The 20,518-nt window shown below is 40.7% G+C and overlaps 1 protein-coding gene across 6 annotated transcripts in view; it reads left to right on the forward strand.

Annotated features, from left to right (window-relative positions):
• LOC133420026 (sodium/potassium/calcium exchanger 2-like) overlaps positions 1-20,518 on the forward strand; it is a 63,667-nt gene that overhangs the window by 29,644 nt on the left and 13,505 nt on the right. For 3 of the 6 annotated variants that reach the window (XM_061709573.1, XM_061709572.1, XM_061709574.1), the window contains 4 exons: positions 384-492; positions 4,059-4,073; positions 14,923-14,973; positions 18,656-18,754. In XM_061709573.1, the coding sequence (XP_061565557.1) occupies positions 384-492; positions 4,059-4,073; positions 14,923-14,973; positions 18,656-18,754 (274 nt within the window). The remainder of the gene's footprint in view (positions 1-383; positions 493-4,058; positions 4,074-14,922; positions 14,974-18,655; positions 18,755-20,518) is intronic. The other 3 variants (XM_061709576.1, XM_061709577.1, XM_061709575.1) reach the window with 2 other exon arrangements.

Raw genomic sequence — 20,518 nt, forward strand, 5'->3', positions numbered from 1 at the left:
AAGAAGATGTGCTACTTAATGATTTATACTGGGTTTCAGGTTCTGCTTAGGTTTTTTTTTTTATTTTTAAAGGATTAGAGTCATATTCCAGCCGAGCCTGATTGATGATAGTAGAATAATTTGGATTTATGTGCAAACACTACAGCAACATGAATCCATCTTTTCCTACTTAAAACCCACACATGCCTTTCATAATCTTTCCACAAAATGATGTCAGTGTTCACACAGCATGTCTGCTTGCATTTAGAGGAATAGTAATGGCGTGCTGCACACATCTAATGAGCATTTACCAGACTTTGAGAAGGCCAGAGCTCGTTACGCGGAAACGCTTCCCTCTCTGGCGGCGGTGATGTTTGACTGACGCGCTGTCTCTCCTCTCACAGACCAGACCCCGGCTGCAGCGGGGAGGCAGTTCTGCCTCCTTGCACAACAGCTTGATGAGAAACAGCATCTTCCAGCTGATGATTCACACGCTGGACCCTTTAAGCGAAGGTAAGACAAACCGAAACAAGGAAGAAGGTCCCCAGGTGTCCAAAATGTACAGCACAAATATTCTTTCTACTGACCATAATTGTATATTTTTCAGGTTGAGCAAACCTGAAATGTCTCATCATTCGTGTCTCTAAGTGCTTTACGTTTTTTTAATGTAGTTGACACTAGGAATGGGTGATATTTTACCGTTCATGATAAACCGTCCTCACGGTAAGAATTTGTCATCTCGCGGTAAAAACGATAAATTCCCATTGATGACGTTTTTGTGTAAAGCTGATTTAAGTAAATTTTAAGTAAAGCTGATGCTGATTTATGTGAAGGAAGGAAGGAAGGAAGGAAGGAAGGAAGGAAGGAAGGAAGGAAGGAAGGAAGGAAGGAAGGAAGGAAGGAAGGAAGGAAGGAAGGAAGGAAGGGAGGAAGGAAGGGAGGAAGGGAGGAAGGAAGGAAGGAAGGAAGGAAGGAAGGAAGGAAGGAAGGAAGGAAGGAAGGAAGGAAGGAAGGAAGGAAGGAAGGAGGGAAGGGAGGAAGGAAGGAAGGAAGGAAGGAAGGAAGGAAGGAAGGAAGGAAGGAAGGAAGGAACGAAGGAAGGAAGGAGGGAAGGGAGGAAGGAAGGAAGGAAGGAAGGAAGGAAGGGAGGAAGGGAGGAAGGGAGGAAGGAAGGAAGGAAGGAAGGAAGGAAGGAAGGAAGGAAGGAAGGAAGGAAGGAAGGAAGGAAGGAAGGAAGATATGATCCTGAAAGAAAGAAAGAAAGATATGAGCCTGAAAGAAAGAAAGAAAGAAAGAAAGAAAGAAAGAAAGAAAGAAAGAAAGAAAGAAAGAAAGAAAGAAAGAAAGAAAGAAAGAAAGAAAGAAAGAAAGAAAGAAAGAAAGAAAGAAAGAAAGAAAGAAAGAAAGAAAGAAAGAAAAATTCCCGTTGAGGATGTTTTTGTATTGGTATTTTTTTTATCGTTATCAGGATAAATGCCAGAAATTATCGTGATAAATGTTTTAGTCCATACCGCCCATCCCTAGTTCACACTCCAAGTAAATACGTTACATGAAAGATGGTACATATCCCCGCAAATCCAGACTTAACATTAAGAAAACTCCCGGAGCCTCGTTGTTGTATGCTGAGACTGAATTATCCCCTTTTTAAAAACCATCCATGGGTGAGCTCGGTGCCGTTGAGACGGCTGAGACGGCACAGCTGAGGTAGACTATCGTTTTCCTTTAATCCAAGACGATGGCCTATTAGCACAGCTAAAGCAAAAGTAAAACAGCAGTGTGTGCACTCGGCGGATGGAAGATGAATGTGTTTATATGCTAGAGGAGGTTCGCCGTCTCTCCATTCTCAGCCCACCCACAGAGGATGAAGCAAAATGATACAGTTTACGTCCGTGGAGAACAAACAGACAGCAGGGGTTTGAGGAGAGTTTGAAGAGTTTGTCTTGAGTAGTTTCCTCATCTAGCTTTGAGCTGACGGTGGAAGCCCGGCCTCATTACATTATGAAGCCTAATCTGCACAAATGCATATTCATCTTTAACACCAGTTTAAATTATTTCCCCTTTTCATTGGTTTAATCGTAGGCATTTACTTTCAGTAGGTATATGTATGGCTTTCAGTATTACCACAAAACAGATAAAAGGGTCAGATTTAATATGTCTCCTCTCGATCTATGCAATCATATTAGCAGAGCCTCACTCTCAGCTTTCTCTCAACAACTTTTCTCTCCTAGAAAGACACGACCTTGAGTAAAGTCACCTCAGGAATGATTAATAAGCAGTGCCAAGGCAGATCTGGCAGTATACGCTTTCACAGGCACACATTCACACTCGTACACTAAATCCAAGGCTTTAGGTGTATTTATTATTCCATCGCAGAGATTTAAACCATAGTATGAAATGAAATGTCATGTTTATTCAAGCCGATCGTGCAATATGTTGGGTAATTAAATTCACTCTGTGTAAATTTCTAATTCAGCCTCCTTCAAACCACCTAATGTGAAGTATTTACTAGTTATTTTATCGTGAATCGAGACCTTTGGGGGGGGGGGGGGTTGGTAACATCTTAAAATCCACACCAGAATAATTAAATATTTGGCAAATAAACAAATATGAATGGATGCACTGTTGCATCAAGTAAAGTGTTGCATGATGTGAGGAATGAATTAATTTGTGTGTGAACAGAAGCGATACTCAAAGTTTCTGCTAATTCAAATACATTATTTAGAAATGTCTGTGAAACAGATTTCTCACACTTCCTTGAACCTATCTGGGTCTTGAGTGCAGCTCAGCATGCTCTTATCGCTTTATGGTGCTAAATAATTTTATTAGCTGCAGTATTTTAACGACCTTAATATAGATGTAAAGGATACTGCCATTTGCAAAGTGTTGTAGGCAGATTTTTACAGGTTTTATTGATGTGAGGAATCATTTTGCTGATGAGCTCGCAGCATGGATAGAGAGGGAGCATCCATCAAAGATGGAGGCTCTGCGGCTTGTCCTTGTGTGCTCTCAGCCTCGAGGAGTTGCTCGGCAGGGCTGCGGGGAGCTAGCAGGACTCCAGCCATACATTTTTCATAGGCACTTCTCAAAATAAGCTGTCTGCGGCTCCGCACTGAGGAAAAAGTCTGAGTTGTTTTGTCAGTGCTTGGAAGTGGTTCGCCTCTGCTTGTTGGACTTTTAAAATGGGGTTAGTTAGCAGTAGCATGTTTGTGTACACGTGTTTGTGTATGTGTATGTATGTGTGTGGAGGGTTTTTCTCTCTCGGTTTGACTTTTTTACTCCTGATGGCACCCCAACTCCTGCATCATTTGCTCTAAGTGTATGCTGTTTGGTTTTTTTTTTTATTTCATCTGCTGTCATCAGTTTTGTTCTGGTTTATTTATTATACACATGGGTGAATTTAAGTTACAGTGGCTTAAAATGTGGACAAGATTTTAATTTAGACATGCAGGGGGAAAAAATACCCTGCTCAGCTTGTGTGTGTGTGTGTGTGTGTGTGTGTGTGTGTGTGTGTGTGTGTGTGTGTGTGTGTGTGTGTGTGTGTGTGTGTGTGTGTGTGTGTGTGTGTGTGTGTGTGTGTGTGTGTGTGTGTTGCTTTTGTGCGTGGCCCTCAATGTGCGTTTGTCAGAAATTTCTTTGCACTTTCTTGCCCAGAGTCGGATGTGAAGATTGATACCATTCTCGGGTTTATTCATTAAACATGAAGCACTAACCAGTACAAAGGAGACTGCAGCATAATCTTCATGCAACCAGGTGATGTTTTCACGGATTTAGCCCGTCTCAGTCTATCATTTCCTGCAGGACAAGCGTTGGTTGAGTGGCACCAATCTTCTAATCTGGCCTTCTGCAAGAAACCACCCTCGAATTTCAGCTTATTCCTCCGATTTCTGATCATTTTAATGCCTTACAAGCATAAAAAAAATGTTTGTTAATAAACTTACGTGCACCTTTATTGTACATTTCAATTTTTGGAATAATAGCTATCAGTATTTCAATGTTGGCGAGCACAATTAAATATCTCCTGGATTTATCTTGTCTCTGTTTCTGTCTTCTTATTTCTCTTTCTTTTACTGTCCCCTCAGAATTTGCTGACTCTGGTGAGTTATTCCTCTAATTTCTGTATTTCCCCCCCCGTACTTAAAAAAAAAAAAAGATGTGTTTGTTCTCATTCCAACAGCCGGGAGGCAACTCTTACCTGATGTGTACCCTTTTGTATATATTTCCTGAGCGCCGCTGTGGTGTATGTCAACTCTGTACTGTTCATCCCTGCAGACTCTCGCCTTCAAATATCTCATTCTCCTCTGTGGATGCATTCTCCCTGGAAACCCTCTGTGACCATTTCTATATTGTTTTCCCCATTGTGCCAAATCCTCTCTCTCCTCTTTCGATGTCCTTGTAGATTTAGCATTGTAAGTTTTAGCCGAAACCCAAAAATGATCAGTTTGGGTTGTCCTTCAACTCCAGGTCTGGCAGGATGTGCCGAGACTAAACTGAACTTTGTGCTTAGTTCATGAAATGGTACTGGCACTGTTTTCTCAGCCCGCTTTACATCGTCTTGCTCAGAACTTGTAGTCAATAAGATCTTGACAAGGCAGCTAATGGAAATTTGTTTCCCTCATGGGCCTTTATAATTAGCTGCTCCAACCAAACTCTTATCGATTTAAGCATTCACTTTCTTCGTACATTTCCTATGTTTATTCAGCATCTAGATTTTCTTCATTATCAGCTTTTGCAGTCGTGTTAATGCAATTTTCTTTGAGTTCAGTCGCAGACCTTTTAGCTGTGCAAGTTTATCGTGGACTGGGACATTTGGTTCAAGGTGCAAACACCCGCATCTTTACTTCAATCAATGTGGAGCTACAAACAATATCACTTAGGAATGGTATATTGAACTGAAAAGAGAGAGTGGGAGGAAACGGGGCCGAATGGGTATCAGTCTCCTGTCTGAGGCATCCATGGATGTTGAAACAAGTCTCCTGAAAAGCAGCCACTCAAAATTCAGACTGTGTGTATGCCTTTGGGTCAAGCCCTTCAATAAGGGAGTCATAACTCTTCCTCTTCCTGGAGTCGACCTCAATATAAAAGAAAATGGGCACAAATATATCCGCTTATCAAAGTGAATGCATTTTTAAACATTAATAGACAAAGTGTGTATTGTTGTTTCTTTTGAATTTCCATCAGTCTGGTCATTTTGATGTAACGGCGCTGATGTACCAGCCAGATTACTACAGCGATGCCTTTCCTGCTAATCATTAACTAATTGAAATAAACTTGAAAGGTCACTCACGTTGCCGATGTGACCTCGGCTGTTGATGTTGCATCATTTTTTATTCTTTATTGACTGTGGGTCCTGCAGAAGGCCTGGATAGACTGAGCGCAGATCAGACAAGGTCATCTGCATAAACTATGATGCGCCCATGTACACCGACACGCTTACAGGGAAAACCGGTGTAAAACAGGACATGGCGAACTGTTACAGTGAAAGTTTAGATGTGTAAAAGAAGTCTGAAAATTCGGGGTGAGGACATACATTTGTATTTTGTATCAGTCTACCCCCAGCTGCAGTTCTGTCTAGTTGGTGACCCAGGCTCGCATTGATTGCATGGTTCAATAATGCACTCACTGTCACTGACCCCCCCTGGGGAACTCAAATGTATTTTCCATCTCTACAGATAGTGTATTGACATATTTTTTATTTTACTTTGAAGTTAACTTTGTGCTTACACCAATCATAGCCATAGATTGCACGGAGAATACCACCACACCAAGATGTTACAAGCATGCATCTACATATATCCAGTACTCGAGTTGTAAAAAAAAATCAGGGGGGATAGTAGATTTTATCATATGGGGACAGATAATTTGTGCTGATTACAAATAATATAATATATTACAAATAATAGCAGTGACCAAAACACCTGCAGAAATACTGCAGGAATGACATAGCAGCAGTTAAATGCAGCCTTCTGTAAGCTTTAAATATCCACTGGGCTTACATCAAATACATCAAAACACAACAATAAAAAACAGTTTTATGAACTTAATAATATGCCTCTGTCCTTCACAGGATAAGTAAAATGGATCACTGCAAAAACTCAAAATCTTAACAAGATTAAAATGTCTCATTTTAGTAAAAAAAATCTCATTACACTTAAAACAAGACTCATCACTGGAAAAAACAACAATATTCACCTGTTTCAAGTAGATTTTCACTTGAAATAAGTAGAAAAATCTTTTTGCTTGTAATAACAAGATAAATCTTGTCCCACTGGCAGATTTTCCTACTTATTTCAAGTGAAAATTTACTTGAAACAGGTGAAAATTGTCAAATAAGTTATTTTTCTGGTGTTATTTTTATGGTGATGACTCTAAATGTTGAAATAGCAGTAAAACCACATTCATTGATGAAATGACATAAGGGATGGAAAGGGGGTATTGCAGTTTTACAGGGGGGATGATTTTGACCGTTTTTATTTCAGGGGGGATGCCATCCCCCCTCATCCCCCCTCAACTCCAGTACTGCATATATCACACTCCCTAAACTACGTACTCACACGCATAGTAGGTGATGAGGAAGTGTTTCAAATTGATTAAAGTTCAAGTTGTTGTTTCTGGGAATGATGGCATAGGTGTTTGACTATGATTTGTGGTCTCTGCCTTTTTCACTTCAAAGCCAAGATAGTGACAGTCGAGGGTGAGGAGTGTACAACGGTCCATCCTCAGTGATTTAAAAAACAAAGTTATGAGTAGCTTACTCTGCATCTGGCCAGTTCTTCTGGACTCCACCTGGAGGGCTTTGGTCCCAGCTGTCAGGAGGTCGTCAAAATTTGGCGTGGCTACTCTCGACAGAGTTTTCGATTAAACCTGACATGCTGTGGATTGTTTCAGAAGGGGCCCGGAGGTAGAGCTATGCCAAAAATAAGTTTTGACGGACGCCAGGAGAAGCTGAAAAAGAGACAGCTCATAAACACTTAAGAGTCTTTTCTCTAATCTTTGTCCAGAGGTTTTTTTTCCCCAAGTGACTTGCCCTTTTAGGAGACCAGAAAAGTCCTGAGCCTGTACCACGCGGATTCTGATTCATTATTTTGCTTTCTAATCTTTGAGACACATTATATATAAGTTCTGAATGTTCTTACCCTAAACTGGTAAGCTGACGACACATTGTGGGATGATAAACTTTGTTTGAAGCCCTTCTGTATCTTAGCAGTAGATTCTCTTATGATCCATCAACAAACAAACATCTTAGCACAGTCAAAGCTAAATATACATCCAAATACAGGCTACATACATTTGGATAATAACGCAGTTGTGCAACCCACAAAAGTGGCATTTATGACTCCTCACTGACATAGCCGACTGAGTGGTTGTACCATTTTATACTGTCGTGATCAGTCGCACATCTGGTCAGTTGTTCCAATAACACCTCAAATACGCACCTCTGATCCTGGATTAGCTTTATTCCAGATGTTGATAGAATTATTAGGTATCACTGCTAGCTAGTTTCACTAGCTAGCACTGTAGACAGTATATTTCTGGTACAAAACAGAGGGGAAACAATGTGGAGAAAGGTTTTCTGGATGTAGAACGTGAAGAACAGATTCGATAGAAATACAAATGTGATTTTGTCCAACTTAATGGGAGTCTTACAATAGTGTCAGTAACTTAGGGTAACATTGATGTGAGGAACTAAGGAATGCTGGGAGTTGTAGTGACCGGTGATCAGAAGGCTGGAGATGCTGACTGTGGTAGCGTGGGAGGAGCAAGCATGACAGGTAGTGATGTGAAGCCCCGTGGAAGATTGAACAAGTTTTCAAGTTTTTCAAAAAACAATAACCACTAAATCAAATATTTGGTTGTTTTTTTTCCATTTTCTGTAAAAGAAAGAGGAAAAATATGACTTAAACCATTAGTTTAAGAGGGTGAGAAAGTGTTAGTAAGAGAAATGCTATCTGAGAAAAAAATATGTATTTGTTGTGTAAGGCTATATTAATTTGGTTCATATATTGTTTTTTTCAAACCAAATAAAATTAATTTTTTCTCTTTCTAAAGCATTTTATGGAGCCATATCAATTTTCTTTCTTAGTCTCAGGTGAGCTCAATACCTCTGTCATTTATCCCACATGTATGAAGCTAAATCTGGCAGCCAGTTAGCATAACTTTAAACCTGGAAAAAGCAGAAGTGGTTGATCTTTCTACCTAAAGAAAAAAAAAATCTATCTCTTGTGTTAAGCAATAATTTCCCAATATTGAGGCTTTTGAGGGACAGTCAGCTGAAAAGTCACATGTCCAAACACCCCATAGAAAAACATAGTGTTTTTTTGTACATTTCAGATCAACAATGTACCAAAGATGTTGCCTAGACAGCTTTAGCTATTTCTGTTCTTACACTTAGCAACAAAGAAAAAGACTGCTGTGCTGTTTTTTAATAAGGTGGGTTTCTATTAACGGGGGCCTGCAGCAGATTTGTAGTCCTACAAGACTTTAAACATGGAGTCTTTTTCCATTACCACACATTTTGGGGAACTTAGATGTTGTTGAACACATCCCTGCCTTTGTCTAGGTGCTTTAAAGTGGCTCCAAAACACTAATGGGTAGTAGTTGGATATGCTGTTCATCCATCTTGATGTCCCCTTCCAGTAGAAGGCATCACCACACCAAGAGCAAACTTAAACACGGGATCCCTGTAGCACCCTATAATGTAATCATTTCCTGAAAATGTAATAACGCCTGAAAATGTAATAACATTTGCATTTAACTCAATCGAAAATGTAATAAAGTCCAATAATGTAATAACTTGACCAATAATGTAATAAAATATCCTGACGGATATTGTAATAACATTTTTACAGATAATGTAATACCTTATTACATTATTGGGAATTTATTACATTTTCAGGTGGGTCTTTTTTTTTTTTTCCAAAATTGATAATGTAATAAATATGTTTATTTTCAGTCCAGAGTTCTACATTTTGTGTTTTAAGTATCTAAGAATGTTATATACGCTGGATTTGAAACACCAGAATGACTATTGGGTTAAATTGCAGACTTTGGGTACCATGTAATACATTTCCAATAATGTAATAAGGTATTACATTATTGGAAAAAATTTTATTACAATGTCAGTCAGGATATTCTATTACATTATTGGGGAAGTTATTACATTATTGGGGAAGTTATTACATTATTGGGTTTTATTACATTTTCGATTGAGTTAAGTGCAAATTTTATTGCATTTTCAGGCGTTATTACATTTTCAGGAAATTATTACATCATAGGGTGCTACAATCCCCCTTGGCTCCTTTGTTGATCTCAAGGTCTTTGCTTCTCATTTCCTTCTTCTTTGCCACCTTATTCTTTTTCTCATTTGCAGTTGGCAAACAGCAGTAGTGGTACACTACTGCCACCAGCTGGTATGGTGTTTTAATTTCCTTAGTCAGTGGATCCTACTGGGTCCATCACTGTAATAGAGACAAAGCAGGTCAACCCTGTTACAATTCCAGACTGCTGCTAATCGAAACCATATAGGCAATCATCTTTCCAGTATGTTATGTAATTGTGACCAGCCAACTAGCACTTGTCAATCTATCATTACTGCGACTAGACTAGTTTCATTTACTAATACACGCACAGACACACACGCATGCATGCATGCATGCATGCATGCGTGCATGCCAGACCTCCTCCTGCAGCCTCGGAGCTACCCCATATCACTAGAGTGAAATAATCAATGTTAAAAGCCTCTTTTGCTTTTGCAGAGGCTGTGAATTTTCCCCACACCCCAACCCTCAGCAAACAGAGCGGACATGCTCGCACACGCACACACTTTCACACATGGCTCACCAGAGGTTTGGAGGTCACACCACAAGGACAAGAGGTTCCTTGGTAAACAACAACAAGCTTTTCTCTCTCTCTCTCCAGTCACACGCGGCAAAGATGCAACCACATGCAGGCGGGGATTGTCTCTCATTGTCTTCAGATATCCCCCTGTTCCACGCATGCCTTGGAGTGGTTGCGCTCTTCAAATCAAAATCGTCTAATCATCTGAGATTTAGGCACTTGTCTGTGAGTGCGGCAGAAGAGCGAGGAATTTTGCAATGAGATGTGTTTTCATCTCATTAGAATAAGGTCTCTGGGCTGCCAAGTCTCACATCCGACATGAGATTTGTACCATAATCCTCTCACACGAGAGCAGAGTGGTCGCCGACTGGTAGGTTGAGTAGTATATTAGCATGACGGATGTTGGCTTTTGGATAGCAGTTGTTTGCTGTACACATAGTAAATGCACAAAACAAAAAGTTTGTTGGTTCAATTGAGTCAAATTACACCTGGCCAAAGTGGCAGCAATAATAACCAAGGGGATTAAACTTGACGACGATTGTGCACAAGAATTCTATTAACGCGTTTCAAATTTAGCACTCAGTCTTTTTACTGTTGTGTATTTTCAAATACAGTTTCAGAGGCATTTGAACAACGACAGACTTTTTATGGTTTTTATGAAACAATCAAAATGTGATCAAAGTGTGGGCTTAGAGCTTCAGTTTAAGAGGTTTCACAAAAATACAGAATTCACCATTTGGGGATTACAGCCTTTTAATTAAAAAAAAAGTACTTCCATTGTCAGGGACCTAATTGTATATGGTCAAAGTATTTATAATCACAAATTTCAACACTGTTCATCCCCATGAACGTCACCAAATGGTGTTTCCTCTCTGGAGATACTTTTGCCAGACCTTCCTTGCAATTATCTTCAGTTACTGCTTGCCTGTGAGTCACCCTGCCTTAAGTTTTGCCTTCAGTAACAGAAAGTATGCTTTAATTGGTTGAAAACAGGGGACTGACTTGGCCAATGAAGATTCAGCTTCTTTTCAAAAACTCTTGAGTTGCTTTCGCAGTATTTTTAGACATTATCTTCCCATAATTCTTATACAATATTTTGTTGTTTTAAGGCAAGGTCTGGCTTTCCTATTCTCAGCAGTAGTAAGTACTGAATGTATTTACATTCATGAAGTGATTCTTCAACCGTCCATTTGAGCTGTCTTCCAGGCCTTTTCAATTTCATTGAGTGCGTTCTTTTTTTAAGAATGCTCCAAATTGTTTATTTTGGCCACACCTAAGGTTTTTTTTAACTTTCTCTCTTATTTTATTTGACTTTTTTAACTTATTTAGATCTCTTTAGACTTATACATCAGTGGCTGCAGTAAAGCAGCTGCCAAATGCCAACTCAATACCTGAAATCAGCTTCAGACCTTTATTTTGCTGAACATAAAGGGACATAAGAAACAGACTGTACCTTGCCAACTAACTTCTTTTTAGTCAGTTGTTCAAATACCTTTGAGCCCCTGCCCATTTATAAGTGCTCAAAGGAATTACAGACATATTTTTGTGGAACCTCTTAAATAAAAGTTGCAAACTCAGGGCCTCTTGATTATTTCAGTTCATTTCCACTGCGAACGAGTACAAAACTCATGAAGACTTTCTCATCTTCAAAATTCCTCCGGACTTACAGTATATGTGAAGGCTGTTTTTCTATTTCAGTAACAACAATGACTGTCAGGACAGTGGAGTGATGGTTAGAGCTGTCCGGTTTTCTGCATCTTCTGCAAATATATGATTATATATTTAATATTTAATTTTGTTTGTCTCCAAAGTTTCCATTTGATGGACTGCCTATCTGACCGGTGTGTATCCCACCTGTCCCACAGCGACAGTCGGGATAGGCTCCATGGCTTTTATTTGCAAACACCCATTTTGGGAAATATCAGATTGTAATCACTTTTCATGAAGGGATATCAGTCCTTCTGATCAGGTTTGAGGCATTTTCACTCTTTGGGACTTTTGGAGATCCTTCCTGCTCTGCTCTTTGAAGGTCTGCCTGGGTAAAACTGATGATGCATAGGTCGCTTCTCCCTCCCCATCCCTTTTCCTGTAAACCCCCTGAGGCCTATACCATCAGAGTGCTCTTCATCAGACTGAATCACTGGGGGCATTTTTATTTATTTATGTATTTTATATCTTTGAGGACGAGGGGACTACATAGTAACATAGTCCATAGTGGATTTTGAGACACGTTTGCCATGATTATCAAATCCTCCTGAACGTCTTCATGGCCTCTTTGATCAGCGTTTCCGTTATCCCTATCAGAATGTTTTCTTGGAGTTCTGTACTTCAACTTTCCCTCCACCACTTGGGTTGTCATTTCTAAAATCAAATTACAAACTGAGGATTGGCTTTTAAAAACCACTTATATTTTCATAACCCTCTCTTGGCATCTTATCATCAATTATTTTAATTTTCTAAGTGCCAGGCAGCTTCTTAGTGGAGTCTACCGTGCCTGTTTGTTGGGATAAGGTTTGTTCAAAGCATCTTAACAAAAATTTGGAACAAGCTACAGCCCAAACAAGCTAAATTGATGTCAGAGACCTTGAGAAAAATCTGAAAGCCCGAATCTCTGCGGGTGCCCAAACTTTTGCAAGATGCTCTTTTCCCCTTTTCTTACTTTTTAAAGAAAAATAACATCCTAAGACTGGTTGAAAAGTTGAAAAGATTGTTTCATCCTTAGCATCAAGCCTTTTAGAAACCATTATTTTCTACATGTTAACATTAAGAGATTTTAAATCCATAACTTTTACTAGTTGCAGCAAAAACATTATATACCTGGATGATTTGAGTTCATCTTGGAAGCGGGAGAGAGTGCATTTACCTCAGAGCACAGGAAAAAATGGCTTTGTTGAAGAGGTACACGCTACTCTGTAGTGATGAATATGTGGATTCAGCCACCAGCTAAGAGTGTCTTGGTCAGTCACACTCTTGTTTTCTTCATCCATCTATTTATCCTTTCACCTCCGATTATCTTAGTTCAGCTCACGGACCCAGCAGGAAGCAGAAGAGGAGCCCCAGATCTCTTTCAGCCACCTCCTCTCACTCTTACAGGAGAAAAGAGGAGATGTAATCCATGCAGCATGTTCTGGGGTCTTTGTCCTGTTGGAGATGTGTGAAAACATCTCCTGGGGGAGGGATCCCAACCAGAAGCCTCAACTCAGAGCCCTTCCCGGATGCCGGAACGTCTCACCCTATCTCTGAGGGAGAGTCCAGTTGCCCTACGTGGGAAACCCGTTTCAGCTGCGTAGAGCCACAATCTCATTCTGTAGGTCACTACCCAAATGTCATGGCCGTTTTGTTTCCTCATTCATCTCTACTTTCCTGAGTCTCTCAGCCATGATGTCCAATGTGGTCCTGTGAGCTAGTTTCATTGCCGTTGATATGTGACATAGTATCTGTATCAGTGGAAATGACGGGTTACTAGACCCAGCGGTGGCAAGAGACATCAGGAGCTAAATAATACCGTATTTTCTGGACTATAAGCCGCTACTTTTTTCATAGGTTTTAAACCATGCAGCTTATACAAAGGTGCAGCTATTCTGTGGATTTTTCTTCCACCGCTCAGGGCGCTCTAACCGGAATTAGAATCAAAACTAAGACAAAATAAATGCAAAGAAGAATATTCTACTTCTTCTTTAGCAGATAGAAGTAGGTAGAAGCAGATTTCAAACAGATAAATAGATAAATACAGATTATTTTCTCTTGGTTCTGTCCTGTTTTAATCAGCAAAGTTGCTGCCGTGTTAAAAGACACTGTTAGGAAAGGATCTATTTAGGTACAAACATGTACATCATTTACAGTTCAAAATCCTTCTGTACATGTAGTAAATATCTAATCTAACAACATAAATATCTGTGGATGGCATATCTTTTTTTTTTTTTTTTAAATAGAGCGGATGCGGCTTATATACAGGTGCAGCTTATAGTCCAGAAAATATGGTACTTCTTAAAGTAATCAAATATTCCTTGTGATGTTTCTGTTTGGAAGAAAGTTTGTCAAGAAAAATTGTCCGAAGCGTAGCGGTATTTGCCACCGTTGTCAGTTTTCTCCTTTCATATTCTCCTTGTCTAACTCTGTGATGTCTGGATTCTGTGGGGGGCATCTGTCGCCTCGTTCTTATCGATAAACTTAGCTTTCTAATATTCTCTCTTTGCGTCTGGAGTCCTTGTCAGTCTGTTCAGCGAAGCCGTAACTGAGCACATGCCTTCAGCCAGTTGTTTGGTTATATTTCCAGCAGCTTTCACTGGTGTACTGCCAAACACGGTCTCTTTGGAGCAAACTAAAAGGAGCAACGTTAAAAATCTGCCACCGCTCCATAAGTTATTTATTTGAGCTGAAAGGGGCAGATCAGCTCCAAGCGGCGAGGTTTCCTTCCACAGCGAACTGCAGCGTGGGAGGCACACGTCTGGGCTTTGCTGCTTCACATTCAGCTGTTGCTGCAGGTTTGATTTCCCGGCTAGTTCATCATGCAGATGTGCTGACCGTCTATTTACTCTGGCACAAAGAACTGCTTCTGTAAGGGAATCAAATTAATTGTTGGGCTTTCATTGTGGAAATAAAATGCCGAATCATAAAGTTCTTTGAAAAAAAAAAAAAAAAGCTTGTGCGCAGAGGAGAGGAGGACTCATCTCTTTGTTGCATGTCGACCTGATATATTATCTCCTGACTTATTGTTCATGTTATATTTATTTGTTAGTTTTTGTGATCATATTTTTACGAACCTCGTATTATTTTCCAATGGTGGGCCTTTTCTTTTTTTTTCTTTTTTCTTTTTGTTTTTGCAAACCTCCTACCTATCTTCAGACTCATCATCAGACAGAGTTACCGTGAGACTCTAATGTGTTTCATTTGCTGTTCAGTCCGTGCTTTGTTTTTTGCACTTATGCAGTGATGACTTAGAGAGACGTCGTCTTTCTGTGTGCCACTTCTCGTGTTTGTGTGAGTGCCTGCGCGGCGTGATGTGATGTGCGTGGAACCAGCGGACCTGTCTTGTTCTGTCATGTTCACTCTTTTCCTTTTCTCTGTGTGTCCGTTGCCTCACTTTTGTCTTTTGCTGTGATGTTGTAGAGCTTGGGACTTATGGGAAACTAAAATATTATCACTCAATGACTGAGGAAGGTAAGCCTGAAAGTTTTCATTACTTGATTATTTGAGTTGACTTCTGTCATCCCTCTTGGTTTTTCTTTCTTTTTTTTTTCCTCCTCGTCATTAAACGGCATCCCCCCCTGCCTTTGTTGTTCTTCTTTTTCCTTTTTGCTTGTGACACACAGTTTGTTTTTCAGTTTGAAAACCTCTCTGAGATTTCACTGACATAAGTGCAAATCAAAGCATCCATGCCATTTTCAAATTGTTCCTTTTCTTTTCTTTTTTTTGAGGGGTTTATTTCATTTTTTCCTGTATAGACAATATATACATACTTAATGTGTGTTTCTGTGTGTAGTGTTTTTCTTTTTTTTGGATATTTTTTTTTAAATACTCCAGAAAAATGCTCTCATATGTTGCATACTGGTATTTGTAATTCTGTAAGTGCACTAAAACATTTACAATGCAGAGTGTTAGGTGGAAACACACATGCACACGTATATTATTCAGAAAAACACAGGATTTCTTTTTTTCTCCATTGTCCTCTCTTTGCTTCTTTGTTCCCGTTATATCCATCTGCGTTGCTGAGAAACACATCATCCATGCCTCAGCGCTCACTTGGAGGTTCCACTTACAGCGGCAGCGGGTGCACACACCTGAGACGTGCATTGCTGGATTTGGCAAACTGGAGTGACTCATCCACCCAGTGTTTACGTAACAGGCAGCGCTGACGGAGGGGCTGCAGAGACGGCCAGGGAGGGACTGGACTCCTCAAGAGGCTCTGCGTAGCCTCTTTACAATGCTAGTTTGGGGCAAAAAAGTCCACAAAAAATCTTAAAGAACTTGATTAATTATAAAAAGCCATTTGTTTCTCTTTAATCTGTGACCAAACCAAACTGTGCTGGTATTTGTTTGTGTTTTTGTTTATTTTCTTCAAAAACAGCTTCCCATATTTAGATTAACGTAAAACTACAAGTCATTAAATGCAAATTTTATATATTATGTAGAACCTCAAGGCTTCTTTCAAGAGTCCTCTTTTTTCCCTTTTCTTTGTGGCCCAGACCCCCAAGAGGCCAAGATCCCCCGACCTTTGGCAGCTAATACCTTAAAGGCAGATGCCAGACAGATCAAAATAATATCACTAACATAAAAAATGACTGAAGATACTACAAAATGAGGCCAAAGAGATGCATATCAGAACAAAGAAGCACCGAATGGATGAGGAGAGACACTACTGGCGCTTTTATACTAGTACCTACTCAGCCCGACTCGTCACGCCTCGTCTCGCCTCCACTCGCCTCGTCCTCATCTGTTTCTAGACACCCAGATGAAGTAGGAGGTTGGAGCGAAGCTGCTGTGACGTATTTGATTGTGTGACACAAACGAAGAAGACAATAACACTAAAGATGTAGAACATGGAGGAGATGATAGATGTGCTGCTGGGTCTGTGGCTTGTGTTCCATATCAAGTTAAAAAATGAAAGTAAAAGAAGCTTCAAGCGGCTTTTTTTTTTTGTTTGTGTCGGCGCTGCTGAAAAGTCAGCTGGGGGAGCGGCGGGCGACTGAGAAGTGACAGAGCTCCTGGTGGATCTGGTCGTTCCTTATCGCCCGTCTAGATCCCTTTTTATGCCGCGTTCCATTTGTCCTCGGAAGTCGGAATTTCCCAGTTCCCAGTCGGAATTTTCAACTGGAACGCCCCTCGAAGTGGTATTTCCTACTGGGAAAGTGGGAGAAGCTTCACCACCCCCGAGTTACCATTCCAAGATGGCTGCCATTCCCAGTTCCCAGTTCCGATTTCCGAGGTAAATGGAACGCGGCATTAATTCTCTCCTCGGCCACCAGGTTTATGAACATCTGCACCTCAGAGTCCGATCATGAAACAGACGTTTGCGCTGCCATTGCCTGTGGAATAAAATTGCTGCAATCCGCTCTTTCGCTGACTCCCGCTTCCTGATTCAAACGTCTGACGGCCCCGCCACCCGACCAATCGGTGGCGTGTAGTGTGATGACGTCAGATGCAGCCGACTCAGCCGCTTAGAACCTCGGCTATAGAATAGGTACAGAAAAAGTATCTACTCGGCAGGTACTAGTGTAAAAGCGCCATATGTCTCTTTCAGTCTGCAGATCTTGGTCCTCTGCAGGACGGAAGTGGTGGGGGGGTTGGCTCTTACACATCTTTGCCCCCTTTGACCCCCACTGATTCATAATGCGTCCATGCAGCGAATTTGCCACAGCATACTCACACAGAGAGGGTTTTCTTCAGCGTTGAGTAAACGCCTCTGAACACCCACATGACAAAGCCCAGTTCTGCCACTTATCATCCAATCCAGGCAGAGACCTGAAGGTGATTTCTCACAATTACATGCTCACAATCATACACCAGCAGCTAACAATGACCACCCAAGGTGAGTGACGTCGTGGCGATGGAACTTGTGATGCCGTCTTGTGAAAATACGCAGTATACCATATGTGTGTGTGTGTGTTGTTGGTGTTGTTGTCTGCATGTGTGTATAATGCAAGAGTGAGAGAGGGAGGCAGGGAGAGGCTGGGTGCTGCCAAATAACAAAAAGACAAAGTGAGAGACAGATAAAAAGATGGATGAGAGGGGAAGAAAGAGAAACAATGAAGAGCAAGATGGAGGAGATTGGAGGGAGGCGGCCAGTGACTTGGGGTGGTTAATGATTTTGCTAGAAGGTCACAGACAGTGTCGACATGGCTGGGTGGAGTACGTATTGACGTGTTACTATGTCAAGCCCTGACAAATCCGCTATGCCCTCCTAAAATTAACAAAAAAAAAAAAAAAATCCTCTGATTAGAAGTGGGCGTGCAGAAACCGACACAAACAGGAAGTCAGTGTAATAACAGTGTAATAACAACTTTATTTGTTCCACTATGGTTTGAAAGCTACTCCTGCTGAAGACGTCCTGTCAGTGCAGCTCAAAAGCTTTAAAACTAAAGTTGAAGGACAGTCTGAAACCTGCTGGTATCTGTGTTCGGGGCATTCAGAGACTTCCGTCTGAAAAGTCCTTGTTCCTACGAGCCAGAGGCCAGTCATTAGCCGTCGTAATAACGTGGGCGTAATTGCATCGCGTTCGCCAACCGGTAGCACTGCTTATGTAAACCACAAGGTCACGGCTTCAATGCAGCTGACTGCATCACAGAGTCACCTTTCCATCTAGACTGGATTTATGAAATCAATAAATGCTTCCGGGAAAATATGCTCATCACTAACTTACTTTTAAAGCATCTCTTCAAACTCTCCAGCTAGAACCGTGAGTGACATGCTGCGTTGTAAAATGATAAAGCTGGATGTTTTATTAGAGTGTCCTCAGTCTGCATATGTTACCGATGAAATGTTTGTTTTTAGTACCCTCCATAACTCTGCCATCTCTCGGGAGTTTCCGATGTGAAATGAAAACTGAGCAAGAACAGGCAGATCTTTTCATACGAGATTCCTCTCCCTGGCTTCGAGGCCGCCAAGGACCCGGACATTGCAGGATCATCAGTATATGATATGCTATGTCGCACTGACTCGCTGTGTGTTTGAACGACACGTTTTGTGTGAAGCCGCCGGCCCGTTTGTACTGTACCTTTTGAAATGTGACCCGTCACGGGGTCAAAGGCAGCAGGAGCTCTGGCCGGGGTGTCGCCAAGAGGCTGTGAAAGATGCTCGCTTCTGCGTTTAACCACCGCGGCTCCTTTTTCTTTATCCTCTGCAGGTAAATTTCGAGAGAAGGCATCCATCCTTCACAAGATTGCTAAGAAGAAATGCCAAGTGGAGGACAGTGAAAAGGCCAACGGAGTAGCAAGTTGTTCAGGTAAAAACCCTCTCCCTGTTGTTTCGTGAATAGATGTGCAGTTTGGATAGACATGTATTCACTTTCTTGCTTGCGGTAAAATGCAATGTATAATTTCTGTTTCCACAGAGAAGGTATGGAAAGAAGAAAAAACATCATGATCTGTTCACCATGGGTTTTTGGGGGAGGGGGGTGGATTGGAGAGTTGGGGCCCCCCTTTAGAGAAAAAAAGTGACTCAATTTCCTGCATTTCTCCACACATTTGGACAATGGTGACACAAAATCAGAGTAAAAAGCTAAGAATTTTATGAAATTAGAAATCTTCACTATTTATTAGCTTTTCGTGTGTGATCAGAGTTGGGATAATGTGAGTCAGTTACACTGTTTTTCCCATTTATTTCTGCAACTTTGTGCATTAAAGGGTTAAGGTAACCTTCAGCTTCTCCTTCTTATGTCAAACTCTGCGTTTTGATCCGACTCCTGCTCACCTGTCTTCTGAAAACACAAAAACATTAATGTTGAAAGGAAAACAAGAGCCATAAACCGTGATTGAAACGTTGTTAGAGTCGGCCTATTTTTTTTTTTTTTTTTACCTGAATTTGACTTTATATTTTCATCAATCATGTATTCATTTCTTATGGAAACTTCGGCTGACTTCGGCTGTTAACAAATCAAAGTCACCTTGCTACTGTTGAGCTGAGTTTCTGCTGCTGTCTCCCCTTTGATTGCATTTACTAGAAATTAGTTTTCATACAGAATATTGAAAAAAGACCAAGAATATCAAGGCCAGTACTTATTTTTTTAATGTAAAGAAATAAAGAATGTCAAAGTGTTCAAATGCAAAATAAAGAGGTGTATATCAATTTTCTATTGGAGTCATACATTTCGCCATAAATTTGAAATGTCTAAGTAGTTGTAAAGAAAAATTTGCAACGTTTCAGCAGTTAATAGTTTAGTGACGGTCCCTAAATGAGAAAGTGGCGTGAGTCGTGAGTGTCTGTTAAATGTCCCACATAAAACTAACTTGATGGTGTCAGTAGAAATTACGCCTCTGCTGTTCACTGTTTTCTGCTACCTATGGCACATAGATGAGTGGATATCCATAAAAATGAGTTTACCTGTTAATTAACTTCATAAAAGTTGTCGTAACTGCTGAGGTTTCCCACCTAAAATGATTAATGAGCGTCAGATCCAACATTAAGCAAGCATGACATTACCAAAAGCAGCCAAATTGATCGCAAGTGTTGTCCTAAGCAGTGTTTTAAATCAATCACAGTCGCTGCCAAGAGTAATTTATGTGTGCTTTTTCACTTCAAAAGGATGCTAGAGCAAAGAATAACGAACAAACGCAGGCCAAAGGAAACGCTTTCATGGCTGCGAGGTTGTCGGAGCCGGAGAATCAAAGCAAGATGTAGATTTTGATCAGAAAGGTGAAATTATGCTAACAGCGTCGCATTAACATATTAGCCCGTTAATCAAAATGCATGACTGGTAGCCACGAGAGCATTATTTTCATTTCAGGCATCACAGAGGTTAAGTTTAGTACTTTAATGTCGTAAGAGGATTTGGCATCAGGCGTGTTTTCAGCGTGCGATGCACGTGATTAGATTTGTATCCTAATTTGATCTGTACTATGACAGCTTCCAAGTGAGAGGGGAAGGTCATGTGTTGGGATATTGTAACATCAAGTCACATTATCTGGATGAGACTCACTTTAACTGTGTCACAACCACACTTGGATTAAAGCAATTTCCACAGCAATTATGGTTTTATCACCTGATTACA

Source organism: Cololabis saira, chromosome 20, assembly GCF_033807715.1.
Source record: "Cololabis saira isolate AMF1-May2022 chromosome 20, fColSai1.1, whole genome shotgun sequence".
NCBI lineage: Eukaryota > Metazoa > Chordata > Actinopteri > Beloniformes > Belonidae > Cololabis > Cololabis saira.